Consider the following 12,528-nt stretch of genomic DNA (forward strand, 5'->3'; position numbering starts at 1 on the left):
ATTAAAACATTTTAGTATAGAATGTTGAAAACAGTCATATTAAATAACTTCTTAAAAGGACATTATGTAGTATGATTAAAAGTCATAGTATAGTATGTGGTAAAAGGTAGTATAAAGTCCAAAAAGTCATGTCAAAAGTTGTAAAAAAGTAATTCAATATACATAGTATTGTGTTAGAAAAAAGTCATTAAAAAGGCTTAAAATAATGTAAAAAAAATCATAGTATAGCATGTCAAAAAAGTGATAGTATAATAAAACAAAAACCGTCATTGTGCAGTATGTCGAAAAAAATCATTAAAAAATCTGTTGTATATAAATGTAAGAGCCATTTTGTTGTTTTGTTTTTGGTCACTACAATACATATACATGAAACAAATCTAAATATAGTATGTCAAAGTATACTAGGTCGGAAAAAGTCACATTTTATGTCAAAAAAGTAATTCAAACATTTTAGTATAGTACGTTGAAAACAGTGTGGTAAAAGTCATACTAAAGTATGTCCAATTATAAGTCAAAGTATACAAAACATTTTTTAGTAAAAAAAAGTCTCTCAAAAATGTCATTAAATATACACAGTATAGTATGTCAAAAACATATTGTGTGTTGGATAAGTCATACAAAAGTCATAGTATAGTATGTTGAAAAAAGTCATTAAAAAAAGTCATAGCATCTCAGCCCACTCATACACTTCCACCCTCTGCTAACCTCCTCACTCCCACAGCAGGGAACGCGTACTGAACCCAGGGTGAAGGGCCCCCCCGCCCTCTGGATCTCTCTTCCCACTCAGTCTTCCACCATTTGCATTTGTTTACTTAAAGGGGTGAGCATGGGATGCTGTACTAACGACTTAGCTACAGTAGCTTCTGACGAGGATTGTGCTCAGCATTTCCACACTCAAATTCAATTTGAGTGGCTAGACCGAGACGCAGCTGTAGAAATCCTTTTAAAAAACACAATACAAACCAACTCTAAGATGTGGTTTGGATCCGGTTTGCATAGATCGCATCTCATGTGTTTCTTTGCCGTCAGGACTTTCTGAGATCAATCTGGATATGAAGAAAGAAGCGGGCAGTAATAATTGCTGACCAGCTGTATTGTACACTAACCATACAAAGCTATTAGCAGCAGCACAGCACCTCTCTGACTTTAAGCACTTTAAAAACACTAAAACTGCCACTAAATAATCACCTAGCGTTTAATTTTTCAGATGGCTGAAAAAGACAACTTCTCAATTCACATTTGTCATTTTTTTATAATACATATTTCAGTAAAATCTACTTCAATACAATGATAGTAAAAGGAAAAAAATAGTATATTATCCTTCCGATGTGGAGCACATCATTTAGTTCTTTTATCTTTCACTCCCTTTGTATGAACTGTAAAAAACAGCGCTCTGCAGACAAACCGTTAGAATGAAATAGAAGAGGAAACAAAGACATGAATTCAAAGGACTGGACTGATGCATACCTGCTGAGTATCAAAAAAAAGCTTTTTACATTTCTGTTTACAAGTCTCGTCATATTACGTTTGATTACAAAAACGAGTTTTTTCCATTTACAATCTAAGGCTGCCCATGTCTCCTGAGCTCCGAAAGGTCTGTGTGTGCATCCGTGTCCCTTTAATCCTTTGTGGGGCTTCACCAGCTCCATAGTCTGAGCCAATCAGAGAACAGCTCTGCTCTGTGACTAAGGTGGGGGGGATGTGTCCTGCACTTCCTCAGCAGTGTCAACAGTCACTTCCTGTACCCCACCAGAGGGCCCCTGGAGCACTCAGGAAGAAGTGCTTTCTGCTGATTCTGCTGGTGGAGCCTCGTCTGCTGCTGCTTCGGGCTGACTGCTGGGGGGCTTGGAGGGCTGGGTGGGGGTTTTGGTTGGGGCAGGGTGAGGTTGGGTGATGGGTACGGAGAGCTGCGGCAGCGGCTGGGCCACCGCCGCCGGCTTAGCCAGGATGAGGTGCGGCGTCGGCCGGCCTGCCGTCAGCTGAATGGTGGAGGCAGCAGCGGCCTGTTTGGCGGCGCCGAGCACCGACTGCGTTGCCACAGGCTTAGCCTGGAAGAGCTGCGCAATCTGGCCCGACGGGTTGGCCTGCATCAGCGTGGCGAGCTGGCTGGCTGGGATGGTGATGATGGTGATCTTCTCCCCCATTTTGGAGCCGGCGGGCAGCATGGTGGGCAGAGCTTGGATGATCAGCTTGGGGGGAGCGCCGGCAGAGGCGTTGGCTACCGTTACCGGGACTCCCGCGGCAGTGGTGAGGATGGAGGAGGAGTTCAACGTCACCTGACCCAGTGAGTTGGTCATGACGACTGGCATGGCTCGGATGGACCTGCAGGGAGAAGAACAGGGAGTGATATTGATTACACATCTGCTCAGCTTTAGCACTTCACTTCCAGGGTCTCTGTACTGTTCATGCTCGTCACACCTAACTGGGACACTTGACCAGATCAGAAGCATTGTTCATGTCATCAGTGACACCACTGCTTTTCCTATGACAACAATGTCAATAACATAACTGACATATTTGGAGGTTACGGCCACTTACAGTATGTTGTAACCTGCATATTTTACATGTAATGTGACTCGGGTGGTGTTCACACTGGTTTCACAAACTACCATTCAAATGTTAATATGATCCCTTTCATACGAGCACTGACAGGGAGCAGAGACCTGTTGGCGGCGTTGCTGGGGATGACGGTGACGTAGGTTTGTTGGGGCTGCGTGGCAGCGGGAGCGTTGGTGCCCAGGCTGGCCGTGCCGTGCTGGTGATCAGGTAGCTGGCCAGACACCACGCCCTCGCTGTCCTCCACCTCCTCTCCGTCCTCCTCGTCATCGATCACTCGGATGTTCTTGGGCATTTCTTTGAACTGGTAAGCCAGTCGCTGTCCCTCCACTTTCGCCAGGATGCCACGCTGGTAGTAGTACCTGCACACACACACAGGCAACATCAGAGCTATGCTGTCAGACAGGACAGAGATGGACTCTGCTCTGGACTACTAAAGGATCGGGTGTTTGCGAAGAGGACAGGCTGACCTCAGGGCTCTCCCCATGGTCTCGTAGTTCATGTCGGGCTTGTTCTTGTGTTTCCCCCACAGTTTAGACACAGCCTTGGAGTCGACCAGCTTGAAGATGCCCTTCTCCCTCTGCATCCACTTGATGTACCTGGGACAGGTGTTCTTATCCTGCAGCAGCTCCAGCAGGAATTCCCACAGATAGGTGGTGTTGCCTTGGGGGAAACAGAGCACACCAACATGAAATACAGAAGCTCTGAATCATACAGTTAGCTTCACAAGTTGCTATGCAACATAGATTTATATAACCAGCACACAGACTAAATGTCTATGTCATGCTGGGTTCTGTTTTGGTCCTTACCTTGAAACAGCTATGTGTCCTATAACAAGTACGATTAAAGGGAGAAATGGCGCAAAGTAAAAATGTAAAGACTCTACCGAATACATTGAATATTAATGGCTTAATGATGTGCTAAAACACAAAGTTCTAGGTCATTTAAAAAATAAAAACTATATCCTCAGACGTCTTTCTTCAAGAGCTTCATTTAAAAGCTGGGTTAAATACAATATCTTTGAGTCTCCCTTCACATCCAGTAGGGGACGTTTTGGAGTAGTAAAAGTAGTCAAGATATTGTCAGATATACTCCACAACAATCACACTGGCTTTATACAAAACAGACATCTTAAATTCCATATGAGAACCTGTATATCAATAACAATATGCCAAGAAGCACAATGATGACACAGACTGTTTCACAACTAGTTCAAAGTTCCTCAGTCACTTTAAGTGGGATTAAAAAGGGGAATTTAAAAAAAATAAAATAAAAAAAAATGTATCTGATATTATTCCTTCATCTTTCACTACACTTTAGTGAGCAGGGTGATCTGGATAGAAGTAAAACATTGTGTACTTGAGCATCACTAACCTTTGCCCTCCCTCGGCCTCTTCTTGATCCCCAGGTCAAAGGAGCCGTTGGAAGCGGGCTGGTTGGTCTTGGGTTTGCGTCCACCTGCACCCATCACACATATGAGTGGGTCAATGTAAGCCTTTACGCACGATATCATTATCTCATGTCCAAACATGCTTGATACCTTTACCGCCCTACATCACTGACTTATCTGTTGCACTTATCTAGTATAGCTCAAATAGAGAACCCGGGAAAAAGGGGGAAAAAAGAACCTGTGTAGCCTCCAGCACACATCCTTGACATTAAGCCTTGGAGATGTGTTGTAGTGACACTGACCTCCTCTCTTCCTCTTGACAGCGGGCTCACAGTCAGGAGGGATGGGGAAGGACTCCTCCTCTATGGGTCCGCACTCTGTAGACACCTCCACCACCGTCTCCATCATCACATCCTCTGCTGTCAAACAAAACACATATTCACATATCAGCTATAGCCTCATGGCTGCAAACCGGTTCCTCACAGGAAAAGACAAAGGGCCGGACAGACTCCATAACAGACACACATTTTATATTCAATTCAATTGTTGACCCTCATTGTTTCAGAAACTCTGAAACAATCTGGGGTGATTGGGTCACTTTCATGCTTCTCTGGAAATCTCATGTCACAATTATCCTGGACAAAATAATAGGGATTAACCATATTATCCCAATAATGATCAAAACTCATAAAATGGCACTAGAACAATCAATTTAACTTACATTGAGTGAAGACAAATATTTGTACCACATGGTACAAATGTCCACACATAAATAAAAGATGAATAAAAAAAACAGTGTGATGCTGTTCTTTCTTACATGAGAATTCCTGGATTGTATACTATGCAGCATTTTCCTAAAAATACTTTACCCAGGCCCTCTGATGTGTTTTCTCTTTCCTTCTTATTTTCTGGGCGTCGGCCTTTGGTCAGTGGGTGTGAAGCCCCCGGCCAATAAAAGCTCAGGGTGTTTGTTCACACTGCTGTCTCTCTCTGCTCTCTGTCTGTTTCATGGACGTATAAAGAGCTGCAGGTCTGTGTGTCCATTTAACCGGAGCGCACAGCACTACCTCACTCAGGGCAGCCGTCAATAAGTTGTATTTTTCATATGACTTATTTTTTTGTCCAGTGCTTTAAGAGCTTGTTTAAAGGCTAGAGCCTGGCCTAGTATAATGCAAAATGAACTGAGTAGTATGTAGTAGGCAGTTTGGAATGCAGCCCACGGGTTAATATGCTCTCTTGTTTTGCAGCTGTACCTGTACTATTTATGCTTTCAATCACTCTGAATCATTTTGATGAAGTGGGGGATCGTTTTCTTTGCTGTTCTGTCTTTTTCTACACTAAGAATCTAGGTGGCAATGTGTCGAGTGTAAATTGAATATTCCACTTAAACTTTGAACACATTGTAACATGAAAAGCCTCAGCTGTACTTTAATGAAAAGCATCAATTCTGGTGTAATTAAACACCGCTGGCACAGCCTACGGGAGCACTTTGAAGTCCCAGCTTCTGTTGTTTTTACCGTTTCAGTAATGATTGGTATATATTCAAAAGCATTTGTATTGACATTTTAGGAAAAACAAATATACTGTGATATAAACCATTACCGACCTTGATTTAAAATCAAACCCTGAAATAATAAATCTGGGCTATACGCCTAGCCCTAGGCCACCTTTTTAGCATTTTTTATAAAAATATTCAATGTTTCCCAGTGTTAAAAAGCCGCGGACATCATTTATGAAATATAGCATTAACCTTAACAATAGAGGAGGAAGCGCTGACGTGCGTTTACCTGTGTTGCGTTCATTGTGCAGTCCTCCAGGAGACTCCATGTGGAGAAGAGCTTCGGCTGCTTCGAAGGTTTTGTCGAAACACACCATGTCATGACCGGACATCTCTACTGAGAAGAGGAGCAGAGAGAGGCTGTCGGTGAACAGACACTACAAGACTCCTCAAAGATCCTGTCTGTGGTTACATTCACAAAAGTACAGCGCTGCTACCGCAACCATTTTCAAATGTTCACTTTGGGTCATGTCTGTCTGTTCCTCTGTTCACGTTCCCAGCAATCTGGTGTAAATAGTAAGACGTTGATGCTCCCAGTAGAGGCATACCTGCAAACTCATAAGACACCGAAACCCTGTAGGGGGGGTATGTATGTTACTGTATGGCTTTATATTAATGGACTTCCACTGTTACTGTAAAGCTGTTATAATTGTAGCCTATCTTCTATTTGCAATTAATATGCATTTAATCCAGGTCAATTATTTAATTTAAAATGATAATCTACTCTGGCTAAGGTAGCTTATCAAGAGTAAAATAATAGCTGTGACTTAACTGCAAGCTTCCAATCTATACATACCTCTGCATTAGCAACCCGCTGAAATGAAGGTACAGGCACCTTAACACTATCTCTCACTCATTACTTCAGGGTCCTTGGGAGCAACTTGGGACTGTTAGTACATTGGTTGTGGTCATTACAGTGAACACCTTTATCCAGGCCCAGCTCCACTTACATCTCAGCCCTGCATCAAGCTGCGCTACACAAACAGCATCCTCTACCTTAAGTTCTTTGACCACATCAGATTATCAGTATCTGGGCCTCATGTTTCGTGGTCACAAAAGTTATTATGACCACAAAATCGCCTCATTCTACTTTGAGTTAAAAAAACAACCTGCGACCAGATCCGCCGGTGTTCCGGTTTAACATTAATGAGTGACCGCGTGAACTGAACCGGAACACAGGGGGGTTGCATGTTTCATCACGTTACGTTTTTTCCTCCTAAACCGCAACAATGACAAATGTTAACAGTCAACAAAGTTTTGCATGCAGTGGATGTTAGCCTTACGTTAGCCTTAACCCAGAAAGTCTGAACTGTAACGGAACATAACGGAACATAAACTGTAACGGAGGGAATAAAGACGCTGTAGACATCTTAACGCTGATTGGCCAAGACTTGACACGTCACATCAAAGATGTTTTATTGCAAAGATCACGACATCACCTTTTCTCCTTGTCTCACTCCAATCTAAAAAACACTGGCTGGCCAGTTGACCCCCCCCCCCCCCCCCCAAAAAAAAACAAACAAACAAACCCTCTACGGATCTACACAATTCACGTGGATGACATATTTTGATTCAAAGCGGCGAATTTCGCCGAAAAGCGACAAGTTTGCAGGTATGAGAGAGCAGTCTGCTGCAGTCATACACAACAGCAGCTCGCTATAGAGAATAGGTACCATCAATGTAGATCAATATGAACGACACAGAGCTTGTGAATCTGCCCCTTTTGATTTACAGAATATGATTTCACAGGGAAACATTGTCAGAAGAAGTAAATATTCAGACGAAGACTGTGAGATGTGTATATAATAAAATATATATTATTGTTACTAAAAAGGAGAGGACGATTGAGTCTTTTTTCTATTTGTATTCACTCTGAACAATCTGTACCAGCATCAGAAAGCTACAAGAGGAAACACAAGCATCCAGTAACGGTCCTTGCTGTCCCCATGTGGTACCTCATTGGCAGGTAGGGCTGTGACTAATAACTGGAAAGGGAGGGAAAATTAAAGTGTGCTCCAAACGGAAGTGGAGTTACTGAACAGCCTTTGTTAACCTCACCTTGTTCTCTCTAACAATTAGATCGGTAGAATGACACTAACTCCCTGTTGAAATAATTTCCACCACGACTATCTATTGATTAGGGGTGCCACGGAATACAAACCTCACGGTGTGGTTCGGATCACGGTTCTTGAATCACGGTTCGGATAATTTTTCGGATCAGCAACGAAAAGGGGAAGGGACAAATATAATTTGCTTTCCATTTATTAATTAAAGAACTTCAAAAACACTTAAAGCAAATCACTTTGTTTACTTTACGTCAAGTTGTGTCATTCAAATACACTGCAATAGACTTGGAATGTTTACCATTACTGTGAAATGGTCTACAACTTTACATTTTTTTCAAAAGGTGTGGTGACTGGGATATTGTTATTGGGCCTGTCTAGCTTCCACTCTACAGATTCTGTCAGCACCTGCGCCAGGTGTGTGTCTGTATGACTCTCACAGAGGGGGCGTGTCTGCAGCACCGGACTATGAATCTCCACTCCACCGAGATGAAGTGAGCGGTCAGTCTTTTCATTTTCATAGAGGAACGATCTTCACACTGAAGTGGGTGCGTGAGGGGATTTCGTAGCGTGGCTCAAGCACTTTAACTAGATTTTGAAATCCTTTTGTTTTCCACAACGGAGTGTCCCCCTTCACTGACAGACCGGGATGGTGGCGCTTCATATGTGTGGACATGTCCGACGTATTGTTGTTATCGTATGTTTTTTTCGTTAAACAACGCCTACATACAGTAAAGGTTTCCTCCACTACCCTTATCCCATCATTATAAGTTACAGGGGAGACAAAATGCTCCCAAACTTGGTACTTAAATGATGCCGGGAGCTTCTCAAGTTCCTCTGTTCGCCATGACTTTTACTGTTAAATGCTTTTAACACGCTCCATTCACGTGAACACACTATTGCTTTATATCTGTTCACTGACACTTTGCATTGATAATCAGGGACTTGTTACTTGAAAAGGAACAGCAGCAGTAAAACTTTATTACACACTATGATGTGTAATATCATCACTGTAAAAAAAAAAAAGAAAAAAAAAAGAAAAAGTTGATCTGTGATACGAACCCGGAGGTGTGATCCGAACCAAATCACGGATCAATCCGTGATCCGTTACACCACTACTATTGATCCATTTACTTTTTTAGAAGTCCGACTTAAAATTCTGAGAAGTCCTTACCGGTCTCGGCTACCTCTGTCACCACCTCCTGCTCCTCGGCCACATCCTGCATCAGGTACGTCTCGTCATCGTAGACCAGGACCTGTGCTGAGTAGCACTCCTCCACCTGGGCACTCGGCACCTCCTCCACGATCACCGCTGGACAGCCCTCCTCCTGCAGCAACACACCCTCCTCCTCCTCCTCCAACACATCTTCCTCCACCTCCTCGCCGCCTTCCACAATCACGGCCTCTATTTCCTGCTGAACCACCTCCTCTTCTTCCTCCTCCTCCTCAGTGTGCTGCTGCTCACACTGAACAGTTTGGAAAGATGTGAGAAAAGTGAGATTTTTTTTTAGTAAGGGTTAGGGTTAAAGCTGTTTACATGCCGAATGAAAATGTATATTTCTGTTTACATGTAGCGTTTACGTGTACATGTCCAAAGAATGCCCATAAAAGCTAAATAATATTGCGTATCCCACATGTCTTAATCGGAAAATGCTCCGTTTGGAATAAACCCTAAATCAGAATATCCAACATGATGTTTACAGGACCCAGATCAACTTCAGAATATTGCCATATTGGGAGTAATAGTAAAATATTAGTATGCATGTAAATAGTCAGTGTTATATAATACAGGATAAAAATCTGACAGCCATCAAAACCATCTGAAGGGGTGACATTTGTTTGTTGACAGCTGTTGTGGGGATGAAGAAGGCTTACCTGCTGGGGCTCCTCCACCACCGTGACGTACTCCACTATGTTCCCTCCACCATCTGACACCACCACAGAGGTCATCACTCATTCCTACCAAAACAAACAAGTATACAGGGTCAGGATGGAGAAGATGAGTGTGTGTGTTCATGTGAAAGCCCCACGGATCCTATCATGATTTAGTAAGAAATACATGTAATTCAGGATCCAGAAAATCACAGAAGAAAAACCGTACCGTTGGCAAAATGCCAGCACGACTAATTTTACAACCGCGTCCATCACCTCAGACACCGCTGAGCCTTTCCACCACACGGGCTCATGTTTACTTCCTGCGCGGGTCCGTAGCTACAACTACTGTACAAACTCTGCGGCTAACGCGTCGGCTAACGTCAACACTCGACTTACTTAGCGAACAAAACTTAAATTAGCTAACGTTAAGTTACTTCTGCTCGCGTTATGCACTTTTGTCGCGTAACGTCACACACTTCGTTCCATAAGAATAAATAAACAGCGCATTCTCCTGTAAAAGATGGTATCACCCACCACCAAATAACATAGCAATGGCTAGCTAGCATTAAGTTTAACGAACAAGCACGAAACAGTTGACGTTAGCATACGGCTAGCAAACATTGACACCGCACTTAGCATTTAGTACACTGTCACTGACTGACCGAGTGGCCCAATTAAGACGTCTGTATTGGGAGTTGTGCTCTATCTGAGCTCGCTGGTGTGTTTTTGCAATGAGTTTCCTCCCCCTTACCGTGTTTTGCTTTTGCTTGTCAGAAGAAAAGCTCCGCGGCTATCGCTAGCTGGGCCTAACGTTAGCCGAGCTGTCAAGGCCAAAACGCTTACTTTGCTCGCATAAAACAAGTGTTTGCACGTCCTCCGTCCCTCAAAATCACTTTTGTAGATACCTGTCGCCTTCCTGCCCCGGGATCTAAAGAGTGGACGCGGACGCAAGCCTTGAAGTCGTGTTTTGATTCTAGCTCGTTTCTTGCTATCCTGTAGCTTTCCGGCGCGTCGCCTCTTCGCTGCAGCGGATATCCAGGCGGGTCAGAGCATGGCCCGCCGTGACGTCACCACGACAAAACCCCAACAATGGGCGCAACCTCCTATGTGCTTTTTTTTTTTCATCCCGTGGAACAAAAATCACAAATTTACTCTGAAAATATATGTTGTGTAATTACACAAACAGTCATACCAATAAATTAATAAGTAAAATAAGAAATCAAATAATTGTATAGGCACATGAAAGCTCATATGAATTAGCCTGCTGTGATTATTAAAGGATCGGTTCACAATTTTTCAAATCCGTCTGATAACAACAGTCAGGTGCCCAAATGAACATTGTTAACGTGTTTACGTGCCATAATCATTCCCCCTACTCTTGCAGGCCTTTCTAATGTGCCTCTAATTTAAGAGATGAGGGACAACATCCGCAGTCCATTCCAAAATACATCCAAAAGTTAATCTAAGTCTATAGGCAGTCAGTATAATTTTCAAAAAAATGCTTAACATTTGTATGAAATAGTTATAATTGGCCGACCTGGGGGGATCTTCCCCGGGGAATGTTTTCAATCAACCTGCTCTATTTTGATAGATACGCAGCAGGGTTTGACAGTCTGCCCTGCTTGTCCTGGTTCTGGTTCTCCCCTGCCTCCCTTCCCTCCAGCGAGATCCATCCCTTCAGCAGCAGGGATCGGAGGAGCAGCGAGGCTAAGCTCTTCTCCTGGCCAGAGGAGGAGCCGCTGATGGTGGGCGCCGAGCTCTCCTCCTCCCGTCGGAGCTTTCGACTGCAAGGTCGAAGGCGACAGTGAAACCGGATCTGTCTGTCCATGGTGGGCTGATCTCTTCTGGAGGATCTGAGCCTGTCCTTGGTGGGCTGGTCTCTGCTGGAGGCCCCGCTGGATTCTGACCTGAAGGAGTTTCCAGTGAACCTGTACAATTTCATCTGATTTCAAGCATGAAGAATAACTATATAGCTATAGCTGATGGTCTCCTTTACTTATGTAGGTCATATAACGGCATCAGTATGTAATTGAGGCTGTTTCATTACCAGTTAAAAGTTCCTCACAGTAACTTTGAAGGAACAGTGTTTGAAATTTAGTGGCATCTAGTGGTGAGTTGCAGATTACAACCAACTAAATACCCCTCAGCTCACCCCTCTCTTTCCAAGTGTGTAGACCGACGGTGTCCTTCAGGTAGAGATGGGCACTTTTAGGATAGTATTACTGCTAGGAGCTACTCTTGTCAATACTCGGTTCGTCTTCATTACTACATAATTATTATAAAAACATATCATTTTAAAAAATAAATTCAGAGCAGAATTTTCTTTTTTTTTAATATTAGATATAACTAAATACTGTTTTTAGAGCAGCAACAGTCATGTTTACAGCAGCAAAGTCACTTCTAAAGTCAAGAATATCTTACTGGAAACAAATGTAAAAAGGGAATAAAATAAATAACGTTCCTGAGTAAAGTTTATAATAAATGAAGAACATGAGTCAGTCCTCCTGTCCTCTTCTCTCCTTCCTCTGTCCTTCTGTCCTCTGCTGATTCACTGCCTGCAGGTACCGCTAGAGAGAGGAGGAGCTGCTTTGTCTCAGGCAGCAGATACGTTTACAAGAACAAACTAAGATAAACAGTTAGACTACAGACACATAGCTTTTGTTTAAAAAAAAAAAAAAGCTTTAGCCGAGCTAGTGTGCCGTAAACACAGCGGTGGTGGATAAGAGACTGCGGACAGAGCAGCTTAAATTAGGTTTTTCTTTCGCTTACATGTTCATGCTTGTTAAACAGATTTATTGACAAAGACTTTTTACTCCCGAAAGTTTTACAAGCGGGGTTGTAGTCTTCACTTCAGTCTCCACCGTGGCCCGTCAGCTGACTGACATTGTGTGTGTGTGTGTGTAGTTACATTACATTACATTACAGTCATTTAGCAGACGCTTTTATCCAAAGCGACTTACAATAAGTGCATTCAACATTGGTAGTCAAAAGAACTACTAGTCACCAGAAGTCATATGTACATAGTTGGAGGAGTTGGAGGAGTTTAGCACCAACAGAGAGAGCACAGGAGATGAGCGCTGCAGGGT

General features: G+C 43.1%; 1 protein-coding gene across 4 annotated transcripts; it reads right to left on the bottom strand.

Moving 5' to 3' along the window:
- Positions 1 to 1,232: 1,232 nt before the first annotated feature.
- On the bottom strand, positions 1,233 to 10,476 carry LOC137875174 (ETS-related transcription factor Elf-2-like). Of its 4 annotated transcripts, none has more exons than XM_068714194.1 (9): positions 10,348 to 10,476; positions 9,443 to 9,526; positions 8,742 to 9,033; positions 5,734 to 5,841; positions 4,249 to 4,365; positions 3,931 to 4,014; positions 3,027 to 3,219; positions 2,664 to 2,918; positions 1,233 to 2,322 (listed from the first exon to the last, which is right to left on the bottom strand). In XM_068714194.1, the coding sequence occupies exons 2-9, from the start codon at positions 9,515 to 9,517 to the stop codon at positions 1,770 to 1,772; spliced, it is 1,677 nt and encodes a 558-aa protein (XP_068570295.1). In that variant the 5' UTR covers positions 9,518 to 9,526; positions 10,348 to 10,476; the 3' UTR covers positions 1,233 to 1,769. The 4 variants fall into 4 exon arrangements, with proteins under 4 accessions (XP_068570295.1, XP_068570296.1, XP_068570297.1 ...); XM_068714195.1 differs by having other exon boundaries at positions 5,734 to 5,838; positions 10,194 to 10,476; XM_068714196.1 differs by having other exon boundaries at positions 4,249 to 4,362; positions 10,194 to 10,476.
- Between the last annotated feature and the right edge of the window lie 2,052 nt (positions 10,477 to 12,528).

This window comes from Cebidichthys violaceus, unplaced genomic scaffold, assembly GCF_023349555.1.
Source record: "Cebidichthys violaceus isolate CVI_PGR_0920_01 unplaced genomic scaffold, fCebVio1.0.p SCAF_2, whole genome shotgun sequence".
NCBI lineage: Eukaryota > Metazoa > Chordata > Actinopteri > Perciformes > Stichaeidae > Cebidichthys > Cebidichthys violaceus.

Excerpts from the sequence above, each read along its gene's own strand:
- LOC137875174 (XM_068714194.1), bottom strand. The coding sequence starts at position 9,517 with ATGACCTCTGTGGTGGTGTCAGATGGTGGAGGGAACATAGTGGAGTAC. Across the intron at positions 4,366-5,733 it reads GCACAATGAACGCAACACAG|CAGAGGATGTGATGATGGAG; the intron begins GTAAACGCACGT and ends TTTGTTTGACAG. Across the intron at positions 4,015-4,248 it reads TGTCAAGAGGAAGAGAGGAG|GTGGACGCAAACCCAAGACC; the intron begins GTCAGTGTCACT and ends TGATGGGTGCAG.